This window comes from Doryrhamphus excisus, linkage group LG6 (genome assembly GCF_037039965.1).
Source record: "Doryrhamphus excisus strain RoL-2023G ecotype Guam linkage group LG6, RoL_Dexc_Guam_v1.1, whole genome shotgun sequence".
In the NCBI taxonomy this organism is placed as follows: Eukaryota; Metazoa; Chordata; class Actinopteri; order Syngnathiformes; family Syngnathidae; genus Doryrhamphus; species Doryrhamphus excisus.
Genome location: NC_136362.1, coordinates 6817304 through 6843085, shown reverse-complemented (window position 1 = coordinate 6843085; position 25782 = coordinate 6817304). Strand labels below are relative to the sequence as shown.

The window sequence follows — 25782 nt, the reverse complement described above, 5'->3', positions numbered from 1 at the left end:
AAAATGAAGCTGGCTTGTCCAAATGTGCACCCATGCGTTATCATTTCAATGCCTAACCTCCTTCACGCAGCACGACGAGATGCCTCGTCACTTCCTGGTTGCTGAGGAGCGTGTATTTCAACGGGAAAATTTTTTTTGTAATATTTTTACGTTATTCTTGTAAAGTTACAGCAGTTTTTTGTTCAATTTTTTGCTGTTTTTCAGCTTTTTTCCAGTACATTTTTTTCACACATTTATTACTTTATTCCCATAATATTTTGACTTTATTCTTGTAATATTATACCTATATAATGTTATATATTCTACTAAAATATTCAACTAAAATTACTGCACATGTTTTAAATGTTGCTGTTTTAGACAGCGCCACCTGCGCTTGCCGAAGAGCGATTATGAGACCAGCAAAAGTCGCCAAGTTTGTCACGAGTCGCCTTTTTTTTTTTTTAGCAAGAAAGTGGCTAAGTTAGCATCGCCGGTCTCTCTTGCTATGTCTTTTCCTTCTGTTTTGTTCAAACGTTAAGAAGCAGTGTTACCATCAAAGTAAAATCTGCTGCTCACTCAGAAGTAGAGACAAGAGAAAGTCCCGTTATAATGTGTTTATGAGCAAGAAACGCTGACGTCAAGTGTGTGTTTCTAGTTTTTTGAGCACGTGTCGCTGGGGTTGTTTGGGGGCTGCGTGAGGGAGGAGGAGACAATGACAATGTGATGTGTGATTTCATTTGATGATTTACACACACACACACACACACACACACACACACACACAGTGCGAGAGGCTTTAGGCGGCACAGTGTTCTGAAAGTGACTTTTGCCCTCAGGACCATCATGGGCCCGCACGGCATCAGCCGAGCCGTCCACAGGCTGGAGTTCTGCGACTGCAGGCGCGGCCTCGGTGAGCTCCTCGCCCTCCGTCGCTGCACTCCTCTCCCTGGCTCCCCCCCCCCCCGAGGTCACGAGTTCTTGTGTTTGCGTTTCCCCTTTCAGGCGTGAAGGTGATCGGAGGCTACCGGGAGGTGACAGGAGAGGACTTTGGCATCTACATCAAAAGAGTCGTAGCGGGAGGACTGGCCGCCCAGGACGGTCGCTGTCTAGTCGTGGCTTTTCTGTGTCGTCACCTTACTCTTCATCCCCCTCTCACTGCCGCGTCTCCCTGTGTGTTCCAGGTCGGCTTAAGTCAGGTGACCTGATTCTGGATGTCAATAACATCAGTCTGATCGGGGTCACCAACGAGAGGTGACTGACACACTTGCCATGAATAGAAATGCTTTACAGCTCATGGTATGGCGCTCCTGTCGCCATGGCAACACCCCTCCTCTACTCTTATCCTTAACTGGGGGGGGGGTTTCTGTATTAATATATATTTCAAAATATATTAATGACTATATCATGCTGATTAGTGGTTGACGAAGGCTTGTTATCAGTCAAAAAGTATTTCAATACATTTTACACACCCAAATTATGCATGATAATCAATAAATCAGCGCTGTTGCCATTAACTATGGCTTAATATTTCTGTAACAAATATGTATTTCATGAAACGTGACACATTGTTGGCCTAAATTAAGCATTTTCATGCATCAAAAATGGATAAATGAAGTATAATACCGATAGAAGGCATTCATTAGACTCATTCAGATGTGATGTAGCATTCCACAATGGCCACTAGGTGTCAGTAATGTTACATTGATAAGACAGTCGCCACAGTTAATCTTGTTATGTTCGTTGCATTGGGTAATATGAGTATAAAGGTGACTATAGGGGTGTTATTTCATGTCTAGAGGGCTCTAATAATGTGGAAACCTGTGTTTATATAGTCAAACAGGTTTTTTATGCTCCAGCTACCCAAATATTCCATCTGTAAATAAGGAATCTGACTTGTGGAACCAATTAAACATGACAAAAATTAGGAATGACCATACTACTAAGTAGTAGTAGTAGTAGTAGTAGTACAATCGGTCCAAACAGGAAACCCAAATAAGAGCACAAAACAGGAAACTGAAGTCCAACCTGTCGTGTGCAACATGTCACAAATAGCTAGTTATGCGATGGGAGTAAGGCGTCTTCCTTGAATACTTCATGGTCGAATATCGCACCTCCAATACTTGTATATTGCATATTCTGTGTATATTTGGGAAATACTACCTCCAGCAGAAGAAGCATAATATTTCATTGCTCCTGCTGCTGTCGGTATCGGGAATAAACGGGGTGCCATATCGTTTATTGGTTCGAAATGCAATATGGCCGTCTCTAGTCATGTGTCGTCTGTCTGCAGGGCCGTGGAGATCCTGAGGACGGCGTCCCTGTCCAATCACATGTCTCTGCTGGTCGCCAGGGACAACGAGTCCAGGTAAATACACGGTGTTCTTGTGCTTCCCGTGTCATGCAAACAAGGATCATGTGACATCAACAAGGTCAGGCCAGCGGAGGGTCACGCGTCAGTGTGTTTTTTGAGCGTCAGCTGAGGCGACGTCCCGAAGCGACTGACACTCTGCTGTCCTCTGTGCTTTTCCGCATCGGACCGCCTCGTCAGCCCAAACGTTCCCTGACACAACAGGGACGTCGCCGCCACCGCGGCCGCCTGTCCACGGGCTCTGTGACCCGCAGGGGGGCGGAGCCCAGCCCGAGCTCACCTCACAATGTGTGTGCGGTCGGGGACTTTTGTTTATGGATGCAGGGTGGCGGTGAACGGCAGGAGAAGAAACTAAAACTGTTTGAAGAACGCCAAACGCTAAAGGAGACCCGTGTTGTTGTGTTCTTGTCTGGTTCCGGTCTCACTGATCCACACTGACATCTGAGATCAGGCTGATTGTGTATCCATGTGAGGGAGATAGCCACCTGATGCCCTCAGAGCATGGACCACAAATGTCACGCTAATGCTAATGCTAACCTGAGGGGGCCTCAAGTTCAGTGGCGGCGCATCAGACGCACACGGATGAGGCCCGGCGTTCCGTCATCACCGCCGCGTCCTGACGTTGTTGTCCCGCGTGTCCTTCAGGCGGGAGTTTGTGGAGCTGATGGAGAAGTACGGCTCCAGTCCTTCCGCATCTTCGGGTCGCATCTCTCCAACTCCAGCAGGTGAACCGCAAGCAGCGCCGCCTGCTGGTGGGACTCTTCAGCTGACACTCAAGGCGGTCTTGTGTCCGTATAGGGAAGCTGACCGACACCGCGGCCTCCTCTTCCTCCTCATCCAGGTCCGAGAGCCCCCAGCTCCTCAGTCCCAAAGAGGGGGTCACTGCCTACAGCCACGCCTCCTCCTACACGCCCACACCGGCCTTCAGGTGGGTCCAAAAGACTCCTCAACTCGGTGGAAAACGTCTCATCTTCAACGTGCAAAGAGCAGATAGAGATGAGGACGAGGAGAGTAGACGGTTGATGGGATTGGTAGTGAAGTCTCTCTCGCTCTCGTCCCGCAGCGACAGCGTCATCCAGCTGATATGCATCGCTAAGGGAAGCGGACTGGGCCTCATCATCAAGGGCGGCGCCAACCGTGCCGAAGGCCCCATGGTGTTCATCCAGGAAATAGTGGCAGGGGGAGACTGCCAGAAGGTCTGCCAGCTTCTCCACTCCAACCAGTTTGACTATGGCGTTGTCTCTCTGACGCCGTTTCATGCATGTCCGCCATGTTTGTGATGTCCACAGGCCCTAACACGATACCGCCCTTACCGTTAAAAACATGGTTCCCTCTGTGAAATGTTTGCTTCCGTCGACCCTGAAGCGATTTGTCATGTTTGTGTGTTTTAAGGACGGCCGGCTGCTTGTCGGAGACCAGCTGGTGTCCATCAACAAGGAGTCTCTCATCGGAGTGACGTACGAGGAGGCCAGGAGCATCCTCACACGCACCAGACTCAGGTCCAGCACACCTGGAAACATCCTCAGTTTCTTTTCTTATTTTTATTCTTATTTTTAAGATGACTGCTGATTTTTAGAATGTGCCGCAGGTCACAAAAGGCCCCCGGGATGCACTTTGGACACCACTGTAGTAGACATAATAAGAGAAAATAAGACATTTAAGAAATAAGACTTCTGCTTGTGTGTGCTGATGTAAATGAGCTCTGAGCTACTAGGGGGAGCTGAGTGGTGGCGGACAGGAAGTGACATCGGGTGTTCAGAGTTGATTGTGGGATGTGGTCTGGTGCTTGTGTGTCTCGCTGAACATTCCAGTAACATTACATGAATGCGTCTTCTGAATGCCTTATATTTGTATTTTACATAATTTAATGGCGGTCTAGCATGGCATGGCGGTCTAGTGGTTAGCGCGCAGACCTCACAGCTAGGAGACCAGGGTTCAATTCCCGCCCTCGGCCATCTCTGTGTGGAGTTTGCATGTTCTCCCCGTGCATTTTCTCCGGGTACTCCGGTTTCCTCCCACATTCCAAAAACATGCTAGGTTAATTAGCGACTCCAAATTGTCCATAGGTATGAATGTGAGTGTGAATGGTTGTTTGTCTATATGTGCCCTGTGATTGGCTGGCGACCAGTCCAGGGTGTACCCCGCCTCTCGCCCGCAGACAGCTGGGATAGGCTCCAGCACCCCCCGCGACCCTCGTGAGGAAAAAGCGGTAGAAAATGAATGAATGAATGAATAATTTAATCAAATGTTATGCTTGAAAATATACTTTTTTTTCATACTTTTTGTAAGTATGACGATGATTTATTTGGAAACAAATAGTTATAGATTTAAGCAGGGATGACTAATAATAATAATACTAATAATACTAATAATAAAAACAACCATGGCTCGATGTCCTTGTTCTGCTTCTCCTCCACACCGCAGACCAGATCCTACCGTGGAAGTCGCCTTCATCCGGCGGCGGACTTCCTCCAGCTCCAGCAGCGGGCCTCACAGTCCCATCTCCATGCAGGGGTCTTCGGGCGCAGGGGGACCCCAGACGAGGCACCTGGGCCTGGGAGCCGGGGGCCCGCCGCCGGTCGTTGTCACCAAGATCACCTCCAGCCGAAACCCAGCCAGCGAGACGCTCCCGGCGGTCAATGTCAGCCAGGTGGGGGCTATAAGCATTCGTGGACAAGCTAATATTGTAGCTAGTACTACTAATACTCCTAGTAGTAGTCAGTGGCGTGGTGTCAACTGGAATGTCCGCAGGTCCGAGTGTCGCCGGTCAGAACGGAACAGACGTGCATTTCCTCCGTCCCTGGGGCTGGTATGTGTCACTTCATTAGGTACGCTATCTAATGAAGATGTACCGCAATATGGAGGCACAGCAATGTCTTCTTCCTTTTGAAGATGCCACCTGCGGCAAACGTTCCCTGGTCGCCAGCTGTCGTCTCAAACTGGAGCGGCTGGAGCAGGTGACCCATGTTCTCAACTTTTTCCTTCCACCTCTGTTGCCGTGGTAACGATGGTAACACGCTCGTTTGAAAGACACTGCCCCCTTTGTGTGACATCATTAATGATGTTCGGTCATTATCACGGTGGCCACTAGAGGGCGCGCTGCAACAACAATCCATCCTCATCATTTGTTTAAGCAACCGAGGTGGGTGTACATAGTGGATCCCCCCAGTATTACTATTTATATTTATTTAATTTATATAAAATGTATATTTATATTATATAAAAATAAATAAATATAATATATATAATTATAAAAAAGATATATATATAATATAACAATATACCAAGGTATTCATTGACATCATTTTCATACAGTGTTTATAATGTGGAGATGTTGCGGGGAGGGGGGGGGGCATCCCATGTGCATGTGGTTTGTTATGCACGGCATATTGACGTGCATCTATCGATCCGTGTGTGTGTTCAGGCTCTGGACCTGCTCGGCCTGAAGCCCACAGAAGCTCAGCAGCAGGCGTTCAGGTCCCAACTCCAGGCGGACCCGTCCGGGACGGTGGCCTACACAGGTTAGAACTCCCTATCCGCTATGCCTCACTAGACCGATGTTATTGTTGTTAAAGTGTCAGCATGGGGCGACGGCATCAGCATCCGCCAACACGCTAAAAGAAGTATGCCGTAGGGAACTATTTGATATATTCCATGTTCCATTCTGTGTAACAAAGGGTTAAACGCTTCTTCCTGCTGTTGTGTTGTCAGACTTTGAGAGGCTCACCAGGGAGGTGTTCAGGCCTCAGCTGGAGGAGCTGGCCGCCACCCAGCCGGGGTCAAAGTTCACATCCGATGACCTGTTAAGTCTGCTGGACTCGCCCACTCACCAGCCGGTAGGCCCCGATCTTTAACATGCGGTAGATTGCTACTTGTAAGACGGGTGTCATAGATACATAACAACAACAAAACAGCCACTTGTAACTGGTCAAATCTGGCCCCCGAGCCTTGGGTTGGACATTTGTGGTCTATTACCGTAATTTCTGCTGTATAAGCCTTTTTTTTCTTAAACCTTGAACCCTGCGGGAAAACGTGTATTGGTACTTATATATATATATTGTTTATTTTTCGCTCCTTATGAGTGTTAAGTTGCTGTGTGATGAGTTGAATGTTGTTTGTAAGATGAAACCAGATGAAACATGATTGGTTCCTGTCAAATGAAGAGCTGTCTGGTCCTTATGGACTCATGGAAATGTGCAGCTTATAGTCCGGTGAGGCTTATATATATGTACAAATCCTATTTTTACATTTAGTAAGCACCGGAATGTATATCATTTGCTTAATTAATGATATTATTATGTTATATTTATATTATTTTTATTATTTAGTTATTGTTATTTCAATGTAATGATATTATATAACATAGATTTCATACATGCAAATGCATAAAAGTGTGTCTTATATGTTTGTTCATAAAATAACATTAAAAACAGCGGTGTAAATGTTGATTAATCAAGGTTAATTCATTTGAATTAACTTTGATATATGTGATTTCAAGTTGTAATCATTTGACAGCCCTGCTTTTAAAGTAAGAGTGTTATATTGGCTATAAGTGTGCTGGTACGCCGACGCGGGCCCTGTCGCATCGACACCATGGTCATTGATCTGTTGCCGCTCTCTCGGGGGGGGGGGCAGTGCACTCCTATTAGCCGGATGGAAAGCTTTGCGGGTCGCTCACTCACTGCGACGCAATCGATCACGGCGTAGCGCAGCCAACGCGTGCCGTAGGAAGAAGTGCTCTCGTGCTCAAAGAACGTATTCACGGAGCGACAATGAACATACGGATGAAGCTTTCAACCTGCGTGTTTATATTTTGCGCGTTTATGTTTGTGTGTGTGTGTAGCAGTCACCGTCGGACTCAGACGACCTGGATGAAATGGAACGTGTGAGGAAGGAGCACATCGATGCTTTGAGGGAGATCAAGAGGCTCCAGGTAAAACCCAAAATCCTACCTGCGGTACTTTTATTGAGACAGAGGTCATCAGATAACAAACGGCTTCACAAACAGGAAGCAACGTGTGAAGAACACAAGAACACACATCTTCATGTCGAGATATGATTAGCGGCGTACCTCAAGGGTCAATCATAGGACCAGGACTGTTACATACAGTCCATAGAAGACCAGAATGTACCCTTTGCACATTTGGATCTTAATGAGGTTCTAAGTAGAGCTACAATATCCAAAAAAACAATTCAAGTGAATTAGGCTGTTTATCTGATGATCAAAAGTTTAAGACCATCGCTCAAAATATGAGAAAAAACGCCCAAAGCAGAAGAACAAGAAGAAGAACGGTCAGTGAGTCGAGATGAGACGGCTCGGGCATCTGGTCAGGATAACCCTCTTTGGGGGGGGGTGTTCAGGGCACAGCCGACTGCTAGGAGGCCTCGTGGCCGACTGAGGACACGTTGGAGTCTCTCAACCGGCCTGGGAACGCCTTGGGATCCGCCAGGAGGAGCTGGACGAAGTCTGGGCTTCCTCCTTAAGCTGCCCCTGATTTGTATTTCTACAATGTGGCGGGGGCCAAAAATGGGACACAAACTCAATAAACGTCCAACTACACGTCTTTGTTTTTCTCTTACTGCTGAAACATGAGGAAGACAGGAAGTGGCAGGAAGTGGATAATGAATATCAGTGATGGCACAGAGGTTGGATCAGCTTCTTCTGACTCCTTCTCGGACATGCAACGCGGTGATGTGTTGGTTGTATTCCTGACTTGATACGTGAACGTGTGTCCCCTTTTGACTGTCCCCTTCAGGAGCAGCTGCTGGAGTCTCAGAGGGTTCACCTTCAGATGGAGGAGGAGCTGGTCAAGGTCAAACAGGTCAGCTAGCAGCTTGTTGGATGGCTAAAAACCATCCAGCGGCACTTTCCGTATTTACTTGCACAGGGTGGGAGGGGTGTGTGTGTGGGCCGGCGGTGGAGGGGCACTCGGTTTAAAATAGAGCAGCAGGTCCATGTACACACCTCCACTCTTTCATCTTCAACAAGCCAAAGTCTTCCTGGCTGAGGGCGGCGTGCGGAGGAGGCGCACGCCGACACATCAGCAGCGCTGAGGTGGGAGGCGGGTGAGGCCTCCATTGAAAAGCGTTTTTTTTTTTTTCATGTAGGGGGGGCTCAAAACGGTTGCTGTTTGTTTGTTGTGATTCACAGCTGAAGGCTCTCGGCCTCGCTGGCTCCCACTTCTCTTCCTCTGCTCGTTCGTTCTGTTGCATAAAGCGATCAATCATGAGGCGGCTGCCAGCACGCCATCAGCACACCTGCTCCGGTCGTATGCTTGCATTGCTTTTACGGTCAGGAAGCCCTGTCCGTCAATCGCACTCGAAACTTAAATAACTCGCCTAAATCTGTGATCATAAGGGGGGTTGTCTGATAAATTGGGGTGTCACTTCCGATACAATACTCCACCGGGACGGCAGCCTTGAGTTGGGTCCAGCGAGGGCCACATGGTGAAAAATGAAAATATTTCCAAGTTTCTTCTGAAAGAGGACCTATTTTTTGGCTATAGAGCGTTTACACTCGATAACCAGCACAGAAATCTTTCTCCATCTTCCAGAATCTGCACCTACCCCAACTGTATCTCTTCTGTGATTCGGTGCTTCCCGCCAAAATGGTCAGCTTTAATGTATTCCACCCACGGTCCGCCTCCATGCACGCCCACTTTGCTGTGGTTGGTCACACTCCCGAGTCCTTAGGAGGACCCAACTTTGCAGGAGTTGATAATAAACGGCGATGTATCTTTTCAAATGTCCGTTTTTAACATTCAAGCGTACCTGTATGTGTTGGAACCCGAATCCGATCCGGATGTAGAGACTGGACAGTCTGAGGTTTCTCAAGAAAATAGTTTAGTCTCAATGGTAAGTAGCTTTAGCACAGGTTTTTATGCTACCTACTCAGTTAGCGCCACTGATTGTGGTGGGAAATGGTTGTTGGCAACCCCGCTTCCTGTATGCGCACTCTATAATGCTACACAGTCAAGCGCTTTTGCTCCATGCCTTCCATAAACAAAGTTAGGACATTGGTAAACTGTATAGTGGCCCATGTTCACTAAACATGAAATGCTGTTGACAGATTAAAATGCATTTCTTTTGCTGGTAGGGAATCAGGAACTCCAACCACTTGTGTCTGATGGCGGCGTCTTTAGGGATCGGAAACAAATGTAGCTTCCCCTTACATCCAAAGAAACACTTTCTATGAGCCTGCTTCCAACATAAACACAAAAATAGAGCTTATCTAGCTTACAGCCACATCCATATAAGGAAGTCCGCACTCTGTGACATCACAAAGGAACAGTTTGACCACACCTTCTGAAACAGAGCGTTCCGAGCCATCCCAAACTTCTTTCAGGGCTCACTTCCAAATGCACAAAAATCATTATGTGAAACTTTGGCATGGTTTAACACCAGAAGACAACATTCCAACTACATTTATGGGGCAGAAACGTTCCCTTAGGTTCCTTTTAAATTATATCTTTAGAATGTGCCATTCTGGATACCCCTGCCATAAATGTTACTCAGACAGGCTTTCCCGATGTTGTGTGTGGCATTGGTTGTTTTGGGGTAGTGTGGGCTGCCGATATTGGTCTTAGAAAGGAAGTGCTGGACAATACGACTATACGGGATACCAGACGGGCTGCTCTTTTGTTCCGCTTGATGCTCCGATTCACGCATGGCGAGAGATGCTGCTGTTTTATTTTTTGCATGTGCTGTTTAGGAGAGGGAGAGAGCGAGAGACGCTCCCTCGTTAGACACAGTCATCTTGGGAACCAGGACCCGCTCGGACCCCAGCTGGGGACAAGACTGCTCATGCTGCGATCCATTAGTTACTCAACCAGTGGCGCACAAACACACACACTTCCTTTCAACAATGGGCCCACATTTGCGCTTTCAGACACGGTGTCATTTCCACATGAATCATGTCCTCAAGAAGAACACGAAGAAAGGCGTCTGATCGGACCCCCCCCCCCTCCAACCCCATCCCTCGTGATGTCACACATGTTGCAGCAAGGACACACCATCCGTTCCCCCAAACGTGTGTGCACGTGCGCTCGCCCGCCGTGGCGTTCGGGTGCGAGGGCCCGTGCGCCTCCATGTGACATGTGGCGGCGGCACACGCATGTGCTCCGCTGCATGCGACACCTGACAGCATCTCAGGAGGACGTCGGGCCGTCCCGCTCGGCTCTCAGAGTCCCGCCAGCCCAACATCACGCGGCCAACAACAACACGTACGCTTCCGCATTTGTGCTCACAGTCATGGGCGGGGCTGCCTGTCTCGTTGCGGCAGGTGTCATTGACACTTATGTAACTTTCCATCCGAGGGTTGAACCTACCCGTCCCACCCGCTGACACATGACCCCGCCGCTTTGTTCATAACGTGTGGGAAAATATGCAAGCTGACACGTTAAAGCTGCAAGCGGTAATTAACGAGCCCTCGCCCAGTCCAGGACAGTCCAGCTATCCTGGACCTTTACTAGAATACCCTAATGTATGCCTGTCTGCCACTAGGGGACGCCACAGGAGTTTGTGATGAAACTTTACTGCCATGCTCCGCCCACTTTTTATTAAAAAAAAAAAGCCAAAGTGTGGCCTGGCATCCATTTTACTAAAAATACAATGTAAAATGCAAGAAAACTACAAAAAGACAAGTAATTTTGTGAGAATACAGACAAAATATTCAGCCAATAAAGTTATAATATTCGAACTGTCCAGTCTACTTCCACATCAGATTCGGGATCCAACACGAAGCTGAAATTTTAAAAATATGTTTATGATCAACGCCTATAAAGTTGGGTTCAGCAGCTATACGGAAGTCCTCGTGACCAACCGGACCAAGCGGAGTGGGCGTGCCTGGAGGCAGACCGCAGGTGCAATAAATTAAAACAGAAAATCAAAAAAATACAGCTGAATAGGTGCAGATTCTGGAAGATCTATAAAGGCTTTCTGTGCTGGTTATTGTGTGTAGCTGCTCTATAGGAGTCCACAACCCAAGACAAAGGGACGGAAATGAGCATAATAGGTCCCCCGATTCAGTAATCTTGTTCTTCCATATTCCATTTCCCAAAATTCCTGAAATTTTCATCCAAATTGATTCCAACCCAAACACAACAAACGGATAAACACAGGTAAAAACATAGCAGAACCTTCAACAGGCCTGGAACGCATCACCAAGGCTTGGTCCTTCCTCTCATGCCTCCTTGCAGGAAGCAAAAGTGGGAGCGGAGGAAATGCGGGATCTCAGGACTCGCATCCAGCTGGCCGAGGAGGCCCAAAAGCAAGCGCGAGGGATGGAGATGGACTACGAGGAGGTCATCCACCTGCTGGAGGCGGAGATCGCCGAGCTGAAGACCCAAAGAGCCGCAGAGCCGCCGCCTTCCGCTACCAAGGTGGACGAGCAGCACACGGACAAACCACGTAAGTCGAGGAGAAACACGCTAAGCTCCCATGTTGTTTTGGCGTGTTAGGAGGACGGCGAGCAGCTGAAGAAGAAAGTAGCCGTGCTGGAATGTCAACTCAGAAAGAGCGACGCCGCCAAAAAAGCTTTTGAGTTGTCAACAGAAAAGCTTCTGACTTTTGTCGAGGTCAGTAAACACACCGTGGAACATGAATACTGGAGCTGGATGTACCTAATGTAGTGGCTCATGGTTTTCATGATATGAATGTATAAAAGTAATTAATATAATTATTAAAAATTATTTTGTCTTCTCCTTAGAATGTTCAAGAATTCCTGCTGGAAGGACTTGGACCCACAAAGAGTTTCAGGTACCTGCAAGATTCCTATTCATAATTAGTGTGTAGGAAACCTGTTTTTTTAACATTATTAGAGACCTCTGGACATGAAATAACACCCCTATGGTCAGCTTTACACTCCTATTCCACAATAAAGTAGACTTTTTTTTTTTATAAAATGTCAGCAAGTGATTCGGGTCGGGGAAAAAGAAGACACGAGTCCACCTTTGTTACGTAATAAGCGCTCCTGGCCCGTTAGTCGGCGTTCCATTCAGGCTCACACCCGGCGGTCCGCTTTGACCCACTTCCACCCAGGTGGGCCGGCGGTAAGTCGCCGCTAATGACCTCCCGCGGCGAGGGAGCGCCGTTACGAAACGTCCGGGGGCCGGCGGGGAGCGCCAGGTCGGCATGTTTTTCCCCCAAACGAACGAGCTGAACGAGCCAGAATCCCGACCCAAACGCTCCAGACTGAAGGAGCAGCGGGCGTTACGTAACGTAACGCTGATTCATTAGCATCCACCACAATGACACCTTATCACTTCCTGCCTTCCGTCCTTCCCTCCTTTGCATCTGTCCTTCTTTTCTTTCCCGCCTTCTGCCAGCTCGTCTGGCGCCGCTCGTCCGTGTTGTCACTTTCGATTTCCCTCCTCATCCTCGTTCTTGTGTAAGTCCACTTCCTTAAATGGGGTCAGTCGGTCACTCTATTAAGTCACTTGTTTGTTTTTTTCTCTCAGGTCAGTGTGACTCTCATCTTTCATAACATACATACGTACCCCCCATGTCGCTTTACACGCTCCCGTGTGTGTGTAAGTGTGTGTGTGTGTGTGTGTGTGTGTGTGTAAGTGTGTTTCTAGGTTACACCCAGCAGTCACCCTTCTGTTACCAAGTACCAAGCAGAGCCGTAGTCGCATGACCTCCATTGTTGCTGAATTGACCATTATATTTATATTTAATATTGTAACAATGGGGCGGCACGGTGGTCTAGTGGTTTGCGCGCAGACCTCACAGCTAGGAGACCAGTGTTCAATTCCACCCTCGGCCATCTCTGTGTGGAGTTAGCATGTTCTCCCCGTAGGTTTTCTCCGGGTACTCCGGTTTCCTCCCACATTCCAAAAACATGCTAGGTTAATTAGCCACTCCAAATTGTCCATAGGTATGAATGTGAGTGTGAATGGTTGTTTGTCTATATGTGTCCTGTGATTGGCTGGCCACCAGTCCAGGGTGTACCCCGCCTCTCGCCCAAAGACAGCTGGGATAGGCTCCAGCACCCTCGTGAGGAAAAGCGGTAGAAAATGAATTAATGGATGAATATCAAATGGTCGCGGGGGTGCTGGAGCCTATCCCAGCTGTCTTGGGGCGACAGGCAAAATGAAGTCAAATAGGAATATAAGTCATTCAGAAGACGCATTCAAAGACGTGGTGATTTGTAGTATTGTTGTTAATGGGTAAAGGTGACTATAGGGTTGTTATTTATGTCTAGAAGGCTCTAATGATCATTTAAAGGTTGTACACAGGCTTTCTATGTCTTATGTTTCATTATCTCTTATTATGTCTACTGTATTGGGTACAATTAGCGTCAATAGGGGTGTTATTTTATGTCTAAAAGGCTCTAATAATTTAAAAAATATATTGAGAAGGTTTTCTGTGTCTTATGTTTTATTCTCTCTTATTATGTTTACTGTATTGGGTACAATTAGTGTCAATAGGGGTGTTATTTTATGTCTAAAAGGCTCTAATAATTTAAAAAATATATTGAGAAGGTTTTCTGTGTCTTATGTTTTATTCTCTCTTATTATGTTTACTGTATTGGGTACAATTAGTGTCAATAGGGGTGTTATTTTATGTCTAAAAGGTTCTAATAATTTATAAAATATATTGAGAAGGTTTTCTATGTCTTATGTTTTATTCTCTCTTATTATGTTTACTGTATTGGGTACAATTAGTGTCAATAGGGGTGTTATTTTATGTCTAAAAGGCTCTAATAATTTTAAAAATATATTGAGAAGGTTTTCTATGTCTTATGTTTTATTCTCTCTTATTATGTTTACTGTATTGGGTACAATTAGTGTCAATAGGGGTGTTATTTTATGTCTAAAAGGCTCTAATAATTAAAAAAAAAAACCTATTGAGAAGGTTTTCTGTGTCTTATTTTGTCTTCTATATTGAGTAAAAGGAGTCTAGAGGTGACTATAGGGGTGTTATTATGTCTAGTGGTCTCTAATAATGTTTACTATGTCCTTTATGTCTTTCGGACTTTAATCATATTAAATATCATATTTAAATTAATTATTATCTATTTATGCAAGCATTCCATTCCTGAATAAGGAATCCTATGTTGTGTTTATTTACTTATCGTGGTCGGGTCTGGAAGCAAATAACTGCGATAAACGAGGGATTACTTTGTTGGAATAGTTGTGCAGAAAAGTAATATTTAATATTTTAGGGAAGTTACTTTTTGTGTTTGGCCGCAACGTCGCTTTCTTGACGTAAAACATGTAGGGACGTTGACATACTCGTGATATTCCAACTTTTATAGATCATATCGTAAATCATGCATTCTTTATTAGGCTTCCGTAAAAACGTATGATTCTATTGAGCTTTTCTGTCAATATAGCATTTTTAGCATGCACAAATGCAAAGCTGTGGTGTGTGTGTGTGTGTGTGTGTGTGTGTGTGTGTAGCTGCGGCGACGTCAAAGCGGGCCCTCAAGGGCGGCACAAGAAGAACGCCTGGACGCCGTCCTCGCTGCTCCAGGAGGCCAAGGAGCTGAGCAGAAGCGTGCGGGCCGTCATGGAGGTGGACAGTAAGTCGAGCATCATGGCCGCCTCCTCCCGCCGTGCCCTGCATGCGCCCCCTAGTGATTGAGCTGACGGCTGCGTGTCCTCCCTCTTTCAGCTCTGACCTTCTAATGGACCCCACCCCCCACGGCAGGAAGCGGACTCCTTCAGCCGTGTTCCCTGACATCTCCTCCTTCCATAGACGCTAACCTGCATGTCTTAGCACGTTTGTCCATCTGTGCTACACAACATCTACACCAAGTGTCTTCATCCCGGCCAACGTGCACAAGCTCGGTTTTTGTCTCCATCTCGCCGCAAAACGTTCCGCCTGTGACAACGGGCTGGAAAAGTTTTCCATGTGATGCCTGATGATCGTCACACTGGAAAACTTTATTTGTCACTCAGAGACAGATTGATACGACTTCTTTAGCGTCCGAGAGCTAGCCAGGCTAGTTAGCCTACGAGGTTGGCCACCCACATCATGCTAACCGGTGTTAGCTTGGCTCGGAAGCGTTACAACGGTGCCAAAACAGCGACGGACTCCAACCAAACCCTGCAGTCTTTGTGCCGTCTTTGACCCGCTAGCTTAGCTATGGAGCCTCAAAAACGTCAACACTTAGCTTAGCACATGTTAGCATCTCGCTGTTAGCTGATCGCTGTTTATCCTTGTCTTTGCTTTGCGGGACGATCGTGTTTGTGACGTAGATTAGCGACAACAATTACAACGATATTTATACAGTATCACAGCAATAGTACAGCAATAGTACAACCATGTTACAACACAATACTATGACTATATCACAATATCACAATAGTACAAGGATCGGCTAAATTGGCAATATCGCTCCCTCCTGCTACGTCTTCTTCTTCTCCGGCAGGGTTTCAGATGTGTTAAGAAGCAGAGTTGCCATCTGCTGCGTGGAGTTGGAACAACACGGTCCCGTTATAATGTGTTTATTTCTAAGCAAGGGGTCAACACAAAATGGCACCAAATGTGTTTGTGGCGGTCCCCCCGCCAACAAACGAGTATACGGGAACACTTGATTATTCGTTTCGAAGCTGAGTCACGGCTAAACTTGGAGTAGAGTCTTTTAGTTTGAACACAAATCTTTATTTGTACCGCGCTGAAGGACGTGTCGCCGTGAGGACCCGGCGCCATCAGTCATCTAATTCTCATCCCTCATTCACGACCTCGCTCGCCCTGATGAGGAGGATGAGGATGAAAAAAGGAAGGAAATTAGGTCAGGAGAATCACGTCCGTCCGCCGTTCATCACGACTGCTGTTGCCTGGATACCAAAGCTACGTGCGCACACCAAAACACAGCCCCCACTATTAGGGATCGTTATTGTCATTGTGACACTTTTTCATGTCGGAAGACTTGTTGCCGACTTTTATTTTTCTACAGGAGAAGCCGCTGAACGTGGGACATTTGTCAACCCAAATGTTTGTCAATAAAGTTTCTAATCTGTGGTGTTTTTGCAGCCTGATTTGGACAGCGGACAGCTATGAAACGTTCTCGTGGTAGAGTACAGCGAAGTGTGGAAAAGTACAGTAAGACGCGAGCGGCAACTCGACACGCCGTGACCTCGTTGCGTCCTCATCGCGTCCTGGGTGGACGCACAAAGACGATGATGCAATCGGCTCAATTGTGATGATCTTCTGTGTTCTCCTGCAGTTCTTCCTTACGGCTGGGAGGAGGCCTACACGGCAGACGGGCTCAAGTACTTCATCAAGTAAGAGCCTTTGGACTTTTCAACTGGTCGCCATGGCAGCTTCAGGGCCTCCAAACGCATTTTTGTCTCACTCATGAATGGGAACGAGCGCCAAAGCCGTCCTCTGTCAATCGCTGCTCTTCTCCGTGCACGTTGCCGTGGAAACACGGCCAGTTTGTGTAACAGTCGACAAATTCACAAAGTTGTTAATGCAGCTTCAGTCGCTCCACTTCCTGTTGTGCTGCCCTTTGACAGTCACGTGACCCAGACGACCTCATGGCGCTCACCGGGGACCGCCGCCGCCGTGACCGCGCCCCCACCCTCGGAGTTCCCCAACGCCGAGCCGGAGCAGGCGGCCGAGCGGCGGCCCGGACCGTCCATCGAGACGGAGATGTAGACGGAAATGGAGGTGGTTGTTGTTGCCGTGGAAACCAATTGTAAGACTGTTTTTGTACAAGAAGCTGGCTCAGCGAGCCTTTTAGCCAATCACGAGCCTGAAGACAGCCACTGGTGGAAAAGACACAAAAACAAGGATAGCCAATGGAAGTTCCACAGCAACGTCATACACTACATGGCATGTTACAGTCTTTTAGATGACATTTTACATGACATACTACATACATGACATGACATGACACACTACATACATTACATGATACATGACATGACACACTACATACATTACATGATACTACATGACATTTTACATGACACACTACATGATACATGACATGACACACTACATACATTACATGATATTACATTACATTTTACATGACACACTACATACATTACATGATACTACATGACATTTTACATGACACACTACATGATACATGACATGACAGACTACATACATTACATGATATTACATGACATTTTACATGACACACTACATACATTACATGATACAACATGACATTTTACATGACACACTACATACATTACATGATACTACATGACATTTTACTACATGACACACTACATACATTACATGATACTACATGCCATTTTACATGACACACTACATGATACATGACATGACACACTACATACATTACATGATACTACATGCCATTTTACATGACACACTACATACATGACATGACACACTACATACATTACATGATACATGACATGACACACTACATACATTACATGATACTACATGACATTTTACATGACACTACATGATACATGACATGACACACTACATACATTACATGATACATGACATGACACACTACATACATTACATGATACTACATGACATTTTACTACATGACACACTACATGATACATGACATGACACACTACATACATTACATGATACTACATGACATTTTACATGACACACTACATGATACATGACATGACACACTACATACATTACATGATATTACATGACATTTTACATGACACACTACATACATTACATGATACAACATGACATTTTACATGACACACTACATACATTACATGATACTACATGACATTTTACTACATGACACACTACATACATTACATGATACTACATGCCATTTTACATGACACACTACATGATACATGACATGACACACTACATACATTACATGATACTACATGACATTTTACATGACACACTACATGATACATGACATGACACACTACATACATTACATGATACTACATGACATTTTACATGACACTACATGATACATGTCATGACATGACACACTACATACATTGCATGATACTACATGACATTTTACATGACACACTACATGATACATGACACACTACATACATGATACTTCATGAGATTTTACATGACACACTACATACATTACATGATACTACATGACATTTTACTACATGACACACTACATGATACATGACATGACACACTACATACATTACATGATACTACATGACATTTTACATGACACTACATGATACATGTCATGACATGACACACTACATACATTTCATGATGCTACATGACATTTTAAAATGACACACTACATGATACATGACACACTACATACATTACATGATACTTCATGAGATTTTACATGACACACTACATACATTACATGATACTACATGACATTTTACTACATGACACACTACATGATACATGACATGACACACTACATACATTACATGATACTACATGACATTTTACATGACACTACATGATACATGTCATGACATGACACACTACATACATTTCATGATGCTACATGACATTTTAAAATGACACACTACATGATACATGACACACTACATACATTACATGATACTTCATGAGATTTTACATGACACACTACATACATTACATGATACTACATGACATTTTACTACATGACACACTACATGATACATGACATGACACACTACATACATTACATGATACTACATGACATTTTACATGACACACTACATACATTACATGATACTACATGAGATTTTACATGACACACTACATACATTACATGATACTACATGAGATTTTACATGACACACTACATACATTACATGATACTACATGACATTTTACATGACACACTACATACATTACATGATACTGCATGACATTTTACTACATGACATACTACATGATACCTTACATAATACCACATGACACTCACAGTGTAGCTACAGTGCTCTGTGTGTTTTGATGGCAGTGTAGTGTGTACGGGCTGGTGCTTGGAGGTGATTTACATCAGCAAAGTGGGCCTGAAATAGAATTAGTGCTGACTTCCTCGTTCCTCTTTGGACTCACCCGGGCCGGGCGAGAACAAAAACACTCAAGGGTTTTTTTTCTCGAATCCTTTGGAGTCCCGGTCCCGGGTCTGGTCGCGGTTCTGATCTCTGTAGCTTTGCTCTGCCTTCCCGTCCTTCCTGTCTGACAGACGATGTGGATCTTGGCCACTAGGGGGCAGCTGGATGTCACCTGAACAGGTTAGATGTTTGCGCGTGACGGAGATGAGTCACGGAGCCGTTTGGCCAGCTCGCCAGGTGTGGAGGAGCCTCGTCCTACTTTTCACCCCTGACAATGGTCACCACAACATCCGCATCCTAGCAACCGTTGCTAAGGACGTCTTGCAGCTCGGTGCTTAGAGAATCATATTCAGACTGAAACATCAACTTCACTCCTTCCTTCCCTCCTTGTCTGGCTTCTTCTTTTTTCCTCCTATGCTTCCTTACACGTCTCCTCCCTCCTTCCCTTCCTTCCTTCTTTCCTTCCTGCCTACCTTCCTTCTCCACTTGGATGTGTTTTTCCCTCCGTGTCGAGCACATGAGCTTCAACGTGACCGTGTGTGTGTGCGCTGGGGTGGCGGTGGTGGGGGTCAGGTTGGCTCTGGCTTCTGATTGGTTAAAAGTAGGTCAAGCCGATCCACTCATGTGACCCAGCATTCCTCTGTGGGCGTGTGTCTGTGCGTGCGTGCGTGCGTGTGCGTGCGTGTGTGTGTGTGTTGATCACGGTGATACCAAGACAGTCACTAAAGTTCCCGATTCTGATCTTTAGGACTATTTTCCTCATCTCAAAGGTCATCTTTCAATGAGAAACAATCCCGATGTAAAGAAAGCGAAATTTAAAAGTTCAAAAAGTTGATCCTTTGAAGTAGTTTCCTCCGAAAGCACAATAAAATCCATAAATGAGGCGAAAAAAAAAACATTGACTGTTTTTGTCATTCATGAAGTTGTAATTTAATAAACATTTTCAGCTTAATTTAATCATAGATTGTAGTATTTAAATTAAATGTTTGAAGTTGTGTTTACATGAATTAAAAAAGTTAGCTAGGCGCTATGTGCCGAGAGAAAGGGGCGTGGCTTGAGATAGTAGCTGTGACGCCACGAGCCCCTCGAGGCAAGAGAACGATTTGTGTTTTCCGATTCCAACCAGCTTCAGTTCGGCTCGGGTCACTGTTCGTTGCTTTTGTGGTGGATATACTTCCATTAATATAACGTCAACAATAATATTCCACATTATCACGCCTCGTTCCTCTTCAAGCTCCCGTCTCAGCCCGGAATCGGTTTGCCGCGAGGGAGTCGGTCAGTGTTCGCCGGTTCAGTTCGAAGACTCTTCCGTAAAATTCAGTTCGTTCACCCCGGTCGGGCGCGCTCACTCACAGTCGCGCGCTCCTCTTGTGCTGAACAGCAAGCGGGGACTGCCAGTGTCAGACCACACGTCCTGCGGCACCGCAGTCTTCGCCGAGGCCCGCTTCTGCCGTCTTTTGGGGGTCTTTTGGCTCCCCGAGGAGGCGCCATGGAGAAGATGTCCCGAGTGCACGTGAGCTCCTTGAACCCATGTTTCCTTCCCGCGTCTTCTCATGGAGTCCTCAAGTCTCTGCTGGAGAACCCCGTCAAGCTTCCCATGCATCACGAAGGTCACTCCACTTCTTCATTACTATCGTCAGCGTTATTATTCTTAATCTTACTATTATCTACTATTATTGCAGTTTTCCTGAAATTGTCCTTGTCAGACGAACACTTAATAGTTGTTTAAAAGTTATACAAGTCCTAACTAGTGTTATAACAGGCTTGACTTTATTTGGTCCTTTGGTGTTTTTGGCTCTTTGGTCTTGTTTGATCTCACCGGCCTCACGTGAGACCCGGAACACCACCACCGCTTCTATATGATAGGATATTATATAATACTATATTGTATAATAGTTATTTTAGATAATAATATGATGATATAGTACTCTGTGTCCTAATTTCTCATAAGAATATTAAAAAGGGCTCTTAAAGACAGTCATTGATGGGAGATAAATATGAAATAATATTTAATAATACAATGAAATGTATGAACCCATAAATATAATCGTGTAATTCTATTATATATTCTAAAAGTGTCTCTTTTATAAACAATGTAATTTATGATGTAAGAAGTTCGATAAACATCAGTCATTGATGTTAGATATTAAATAATATTCCATAAATTATTGAATAAATTAGAATAAGTATTAGAAAAGTGGCTTTTTCAAAAGTTATTGATGTTTAATAAGTCATATTGTAGAATTATAAACATATTCTATAATAGAATTGATAAATGTGGAGTATAATTTCTAAGAAATAAGATCAAATGTTGTCATTTCAAGCTTTTCTTTGAAGTTAGATAAACATGAAATCATATCTTGATATGATATCATTCATAAATGATACATTTTATCATCTAAGAAATTAGCTGTCAAAAAGAAGGGATGGACTCCACCTTTAGCGTTGACGTTATTGGGTCGTCCGGGATGGAAATGTTGGCCCCGGGGGTGAAACGGCGGCGAGAATCCCAACGTGGCGTCGATGGCGAGCAGCAGGAAGTCAAGTTGTTGATAAATGTGCGTCTCATGACTTCCAGCGTCTCATGACTTTTCCCGCCGTGCCGTCCGAGCAGCGTTCAACAAGGAGAAGGAGGAGAAGCTGCAGGAGGACAGCAGCGCCCCCCAGTCGGCCTTCCTGGGCCCCACCCTGTGGGACAAGACGCTGCCCTACGACGGGGACAACTTCCAGCTGGAGTACATGGACCTGGAGGAGTTCCTGTCCGAGAACGGGATCCCCTCGAGCCCCGCCCAGCATCCGCCCCACCCTCTGCCCCCGCTTCCCGGCCACCCGCCCATCATGGCCCCCGCGCCGTCGCCCTCGGTGATGGACCTCAGCAGCCACGCCTCCACCTCGGCCTCGCCAAACTGTCTGCACCCCAGCCCGGCTGGTGCGTCTAAGCCCTTTCAAAGTAAGAGCGCACACAATGGCGACACTGAACATTCACGCTGAACTTCCTGTGCTAGCGTAGCATTGTTGAATCATGAAGTCAAGAGGTGTGTGGGGGTCAAAGGTCGTCACCTTGATGCTGCACATGTTTATCTTATCTGTACCAACATGTCACATGCTAGCGTGCGTGGACCACAGGACCGCATCTATCTGTGGTGGGTTGCTGAGGGGGGGTTCTCCACAGCCGTCATTGTGGTGCCGCAGCGCCACCTGGTGGACCGAAGGCACCGCCCTCGGCTGGGCTGGTCCTAACAAAAACAAAGCAATAACCAGTTTTTAGCCCGACCTTCTACGTTTAGCGGCGTAATCTGCCATGTTTGCGTTCCCGCACGGCCGATAAGAAGCCATGTTGGCGAGGCCCCTAATGAAAAGCAAACAGCTGCAGGGAGGGACGACGAAAGCAACACAAACATCCTCATCCTGCCGCAAACATTTCCTCCTCGCGTACGTGAAAAGCTACACTTTTAACTGTTTTGTTTTACTAATATTGATTATTATTGATTAGGATTTGAAAAACGGAGTCCTGTTGGCCTCATGATGGCCGACAGACAAGCAGGTGTGTTAGTTCTCCACCTGCTGGCCGCAGGGCGTTACTGCACCCTCAATGATTGCCATTTGCGGTCTTGTCCTCCAGGCCTCAGAAACACTCCCAGCCCCATCGACCCAGACTCCATCCAGGTCCCGGTGGGCTACGAGCCCGACCCGAGCGACCTGGCGCTGTCCAGCGTTCCGGGCCAGGAGATGTTCGACCCGAGGAAGCGCAAGTTCTCCGCGGAGGAGCTGAAACCTCAGCCAATGATTAAGAAAGCTCGCAAGGTCTTCATCCCCGAGGACCTGAAGGTAATTTGGAGCTGGTGCTCGCCGCTCAGCATGATGCACATTTCATTCAGGCGCCCGCGTCGCAGCGCCGCCATTGGCCGCCGCTTCCCGCCTTAAGAGGCTTAGTGACGTCCGAAAGCTGGGAGGATTTGATGTTTGAATTTGTGCAAATGAAAAGTGGGGCTGAGCCACTAAAGCTGATTAATGTGGAAGCAGGAAACAAGAACACGCCTCGTTCATTCACTAATGGACTCTTGGCGATGCCACGACTGGCCGCTGGGGGGCAGCAAAGTCATTGAAAACACCAGCCCAATAGTCTCATCACTACTTACTGTTAGTATAGCAATACTACACGAGCATTGGAAATATTTCATACAGTACTACAGTAGACTTCACTGTATGAGGTACTTGTGTGTTATAGTGGCCTTGCAAGTATTTAAATACTACAGTAGCTTTTCATTCTTGGAGGTATTTGAGTACGACAGTAACCTTGGGAGTATTTAAATACTACAAGTCGCTCATCTTTGAAGGTATTTAAGGTACATGGAAGTATTTTAGTACCATAGTAGCCCTGGAAGTTTTTAAGTAGTACACTTGACTTCATCCTTGGAGGTATTGAAATACTACAGTAGGGTGGGACCATAGGTCAATCAAGAGCTTTGCCTTGCGGCTCCACCCTTTTCTGACCCTTTTATCAACAAGGTCCACCCCCCACCCCCCACCCCCGTGAGGAGGTGGTCCCAAAACACAAACCACGTTACATTGCACCGGACCCTGATGCTTGCCCCTGCAGGTGGGGAGATCCTGGGCCCGACCACCAGGCCCTCCCAAAACCTGGCTCCAGGGTGAGGCCCCGATATCTCGTGTTGGCCCTGTTGGCCTGGGAGACCCTCCTGGGGGCACATTTACCCAGAAAACCTAGATCCTAGGATCCCTCACCACAATAAGGTGGTGATTCACAGAGGAGCTAGTGTACTACCAGAGTAGCCTACATCCTTAATTGTAGTATATAATAATATACATCATGAAATATTAATACTAAATGATTAATGTTATTCTTACAGAATGCCAAGTGCCAATAAAAAGGATCTGGCCTCACTTAGGACATCCATACTCGATAGAAAGGATGCTAGCAAGCTTACTTTGAAGTAATATTTTGGTTTTTCTACCCCCCCCCCAACACCTTTGCCTTTGAGCAGGATGACAAATACTGGGCCCGGCGCAGGAAGAACAACCTGGCAGCCAAGCGTTCGCGAGACGCCAGGCGGCTGAAAGAGAACCAGATCGCCATCCGAGCCGGTTTCCTGGAGAAGGAGAACTCTGCTCTGAGGCAGGAAGTGGCCGAGCTGCGCAAAGAGCTCGGACGTACCAAGAACATCCTGGCAAAGTACGAGGCGCAGCACGGGAGGCTATGAGGGCGCACACACACACACACACACACTCTCATACACACTGTACTAATGGCTCCACTCACTAGAAAGTGAAGCTTCCATTAAAACTGGAAGAATAGTTTGTTAATAACGTGGCCACCAGAGGGCAGCATTGCTCCTTTAAATGAACGGTGTGTTTGCTCCGATGCCAACATTGACTTGTCAGCTCCGCTTTGCAGTGAGTGGAGCCAATCAGAGGCCAGAATGTCTCCGCCCACCAAGCCTCGCCCATCCCGACCCTCTCGCGAGCGCTGCACGTGCATATATATATATATATATATATATATATATGTACAGTACGCGTGCGCGCCAGCCTCATCAATGTGAACGCGAACGCCTTCTGCTCTTTTGAACGAAATGAGCCCAAAATGCCAAAAATGTTTTCTTTAACCCCTCAGAGTTCGTTGTAAGCGATCTTTGACGCCATCAGGGAGTAAATAGCTTATTAATGACCAACCCAAAGAGCAGCAGAGATATTTTATTTTGCTTTACTGAGCAGCTCAGGAAGCTAAAGCAGCCCGCTAGCAGGAGCAGTTAAAGCTAACGTATAAAGCGTCATGACATTAAAAAGCTGTCTTGTGGCGACAAAAAGGCTGGCTTCAATACATTTTGAATGTTTGAAATGATAAAAAACACAACTTACCTGGTTTTAAAGTGCGTTTAGAAAGCAATCAGTGCAATAAGTTGGCTTTTCTTTTCTTTTTTTCCTCTGCGGTGTTCTACCAGTGTGTAGCTCAGTGCTGCCCCCAGTGGCAGAGCGAGGCATGAATGTATTATTGTGATCACTTTAGTACTGCAGACCAAAAGAAAGACCTTAAAGGATATATTGATATATATTCCAAGTTCAAATGTTTATATCGGTGTTTTTGTACAGTCTCTTTTCCTACTTATATATTGGATGTGTATTTTGGAAAGCGTTACTTTAAAGCACTGCAGTGTTCATTTAGAAAGCAAACTACGGGCATTACGCAAGCGTTGAATTTGTCTTTTACCCGCGTTTAGTTGAAATACCTCGCCTGAAGTACCTGACGTTTGTTGACATGGTCGATGACGTTTATAGCGTGCGAATGTAGTCACCCAACACAAAGCACTTACTTTCTTTTTCTGCTGTCCTGTCTCATTTTTCCCTTTTTATCCGCTTATTGTGGGTTTTAAGACGTATGTCTCAGTTTGAACATCAACGTTATGAATAAAAGGAAAAAAAAAACAACCAACAAAC

The 25782-nt window shown here is 45.9% G+C and overlaps 2 protein-coding genes and 1 long non-coding RNA gene across 8 annotated transcripts in view; 2 read left to right on the top strand and 1 right to left on the bottom strand.

Annotated features, from left to right (window-relative positions):
• stxbp4 (syntaxin binding protein 4) overlaps nucleotides 1–16321 on the top strand; it is a 24514-nt gene extending 8193 nt beyond the window's left edge. For all 3 annotated transcript variants that reach the window (XM_078791295.1, XM_078791296.1, XM_058066908.2), the window contains 20 exons: nucleotides 816–889; nucleotides 982–1077; nucleotides 1161–1230; nucleotides 2270–2344; nucleotides 2993–3072; nucleotides 3146–3275; nucleotides 3411–3543; nucleotides 3740–3846; nucleotides 4772–4997; nucleotides 5099–5156; nucleotides 5240–5304; nucleotides 5772–5868; nucleotides 6059–6183; nucleotides 7191–7280; nucleotides 8104–8169; nucleotides 11545–11727; nucleotides 11806–11922; nucleotides 12054–12103; nucleotides 14752–14873; nucleotides 14966–16321. In XM_078791295.1, coding sequence (XP_078647421.1) covers nucleotides 816–889; nucleotides 982–1077; nucleotides 1161–1230; nucleotides 2270–2344; nucleotides 2993–3072; nucleotides 3146–3275; nucleotides 3411–3543; nucleotides 3740–3846; nucleotides 4772–4997; nucleotides 5099–5156; nucleotides 5240–5304; nucleotides 5772–5868; nucleotides 6059–6183; nucleotides 7191–7280; nucleotides 8104–8169; nucleotides 11545–11727; nucleotides 11806–11922; nucleotides 12054–12103; nucleotides 14752–14873; nucleotides 14966–14979 — 1978 coding nt within the window. In that variant the 3' untranslated portion in view covers nucleotides 14980–16321. The remainder of the gene's footprint in view (nucleotides 1–815; nucleotides 890–981; nucleotides 1078–1160; nucleotides 1231–2269; nucleotides 2345–2992; nucleotides 3073–3145; nucleotides 3276–3410; nucleotides 3544–3739; nucleotides 3847–4771; nucleotides 4998–5098; nucleotides 5157–5239; nucleotides 5305–5771; nucleotides 5869–6058; nucleotides 6184–7190; nucleotides 7281–8103; nucleotides 8170–11544; nucleotides 11728–11805; nucleotides 11923–12053; nucleotides 12104–14751; nucleotides 14874–14965) is intronic.
• On the bottom strand, nucleotides 15805–20950 carry LOC144898605 (uncharacterized). Its single transcript, XR_013627494.1, has 2 exons — nucleotides 19328–20950; nucleotides 15805–17067 (listed from the first exon to the last, which is right to left on the bottom strand). It is a non-coding gene; the product is annotated as an uncharacterized LOC144898605 (long non-coding RNA).
• LOC131125396 (hepatic leukemia factor) lies at nucleotides 18919–25782 on the top strand. Of its 4 annotated transcripts, none has more exons than XM_058066910.2 (4): nucleotides 18919–20936; nucleotides 21905–22276; nucleotides 22949–23154; nucleotides 24330–25782. In XM_058066910.2, the coding sequence occupies exons 1-4, from the start codon at nucleotides 20816–20818 to the stop codon at nucleotides 24546–24548; spliced, it is 918 nt and encodes a 305-aa protein (XP_057922893.2). In that variant the 5' UTR covers nucleotides 18919–20815; the 3' UTR covers nucleotides 24549–25782. The 4 variants fall into 4 exon arrangements, with proteins under 4 accessions (XP_057922893.2, XP_057922896.2, XP_057922895.2 ...); XM_058066913.2 differs by having other exon boundaries at nucleotides 18927–20936; nucleotides 21941–22276; XM_058066912.2 differs by having other exon boundaries at nucleotides 18927–20936; nucleotides 24333–25782.

Excerpts from the sequence above, each read along its gene's own strand:
- LOC131125396 (XM_058066910.2), top strand. The coding sequence starts at position 20,816 with ATGGAGAAGATGTCCCGAGTGCACGTGAGCTCCTTGAACCCATGTTTC. Across the intron at positions 22,277-22,948 it reads TGCGTCTAAGCCCTTTCAAA|GCCTCAGAAACACTCCCAGC; the intron begins GTAAGAGCGCAC and ends CTTGTCCTCCAG. Across the intron at positions 23,155-24,329 it reads TCATCCCCGAGGACCTGAAG|CAGGATGACAAATACTGGGC; the intron begins GTAATTTGGAGC and ends TTTGCCTTTGAG.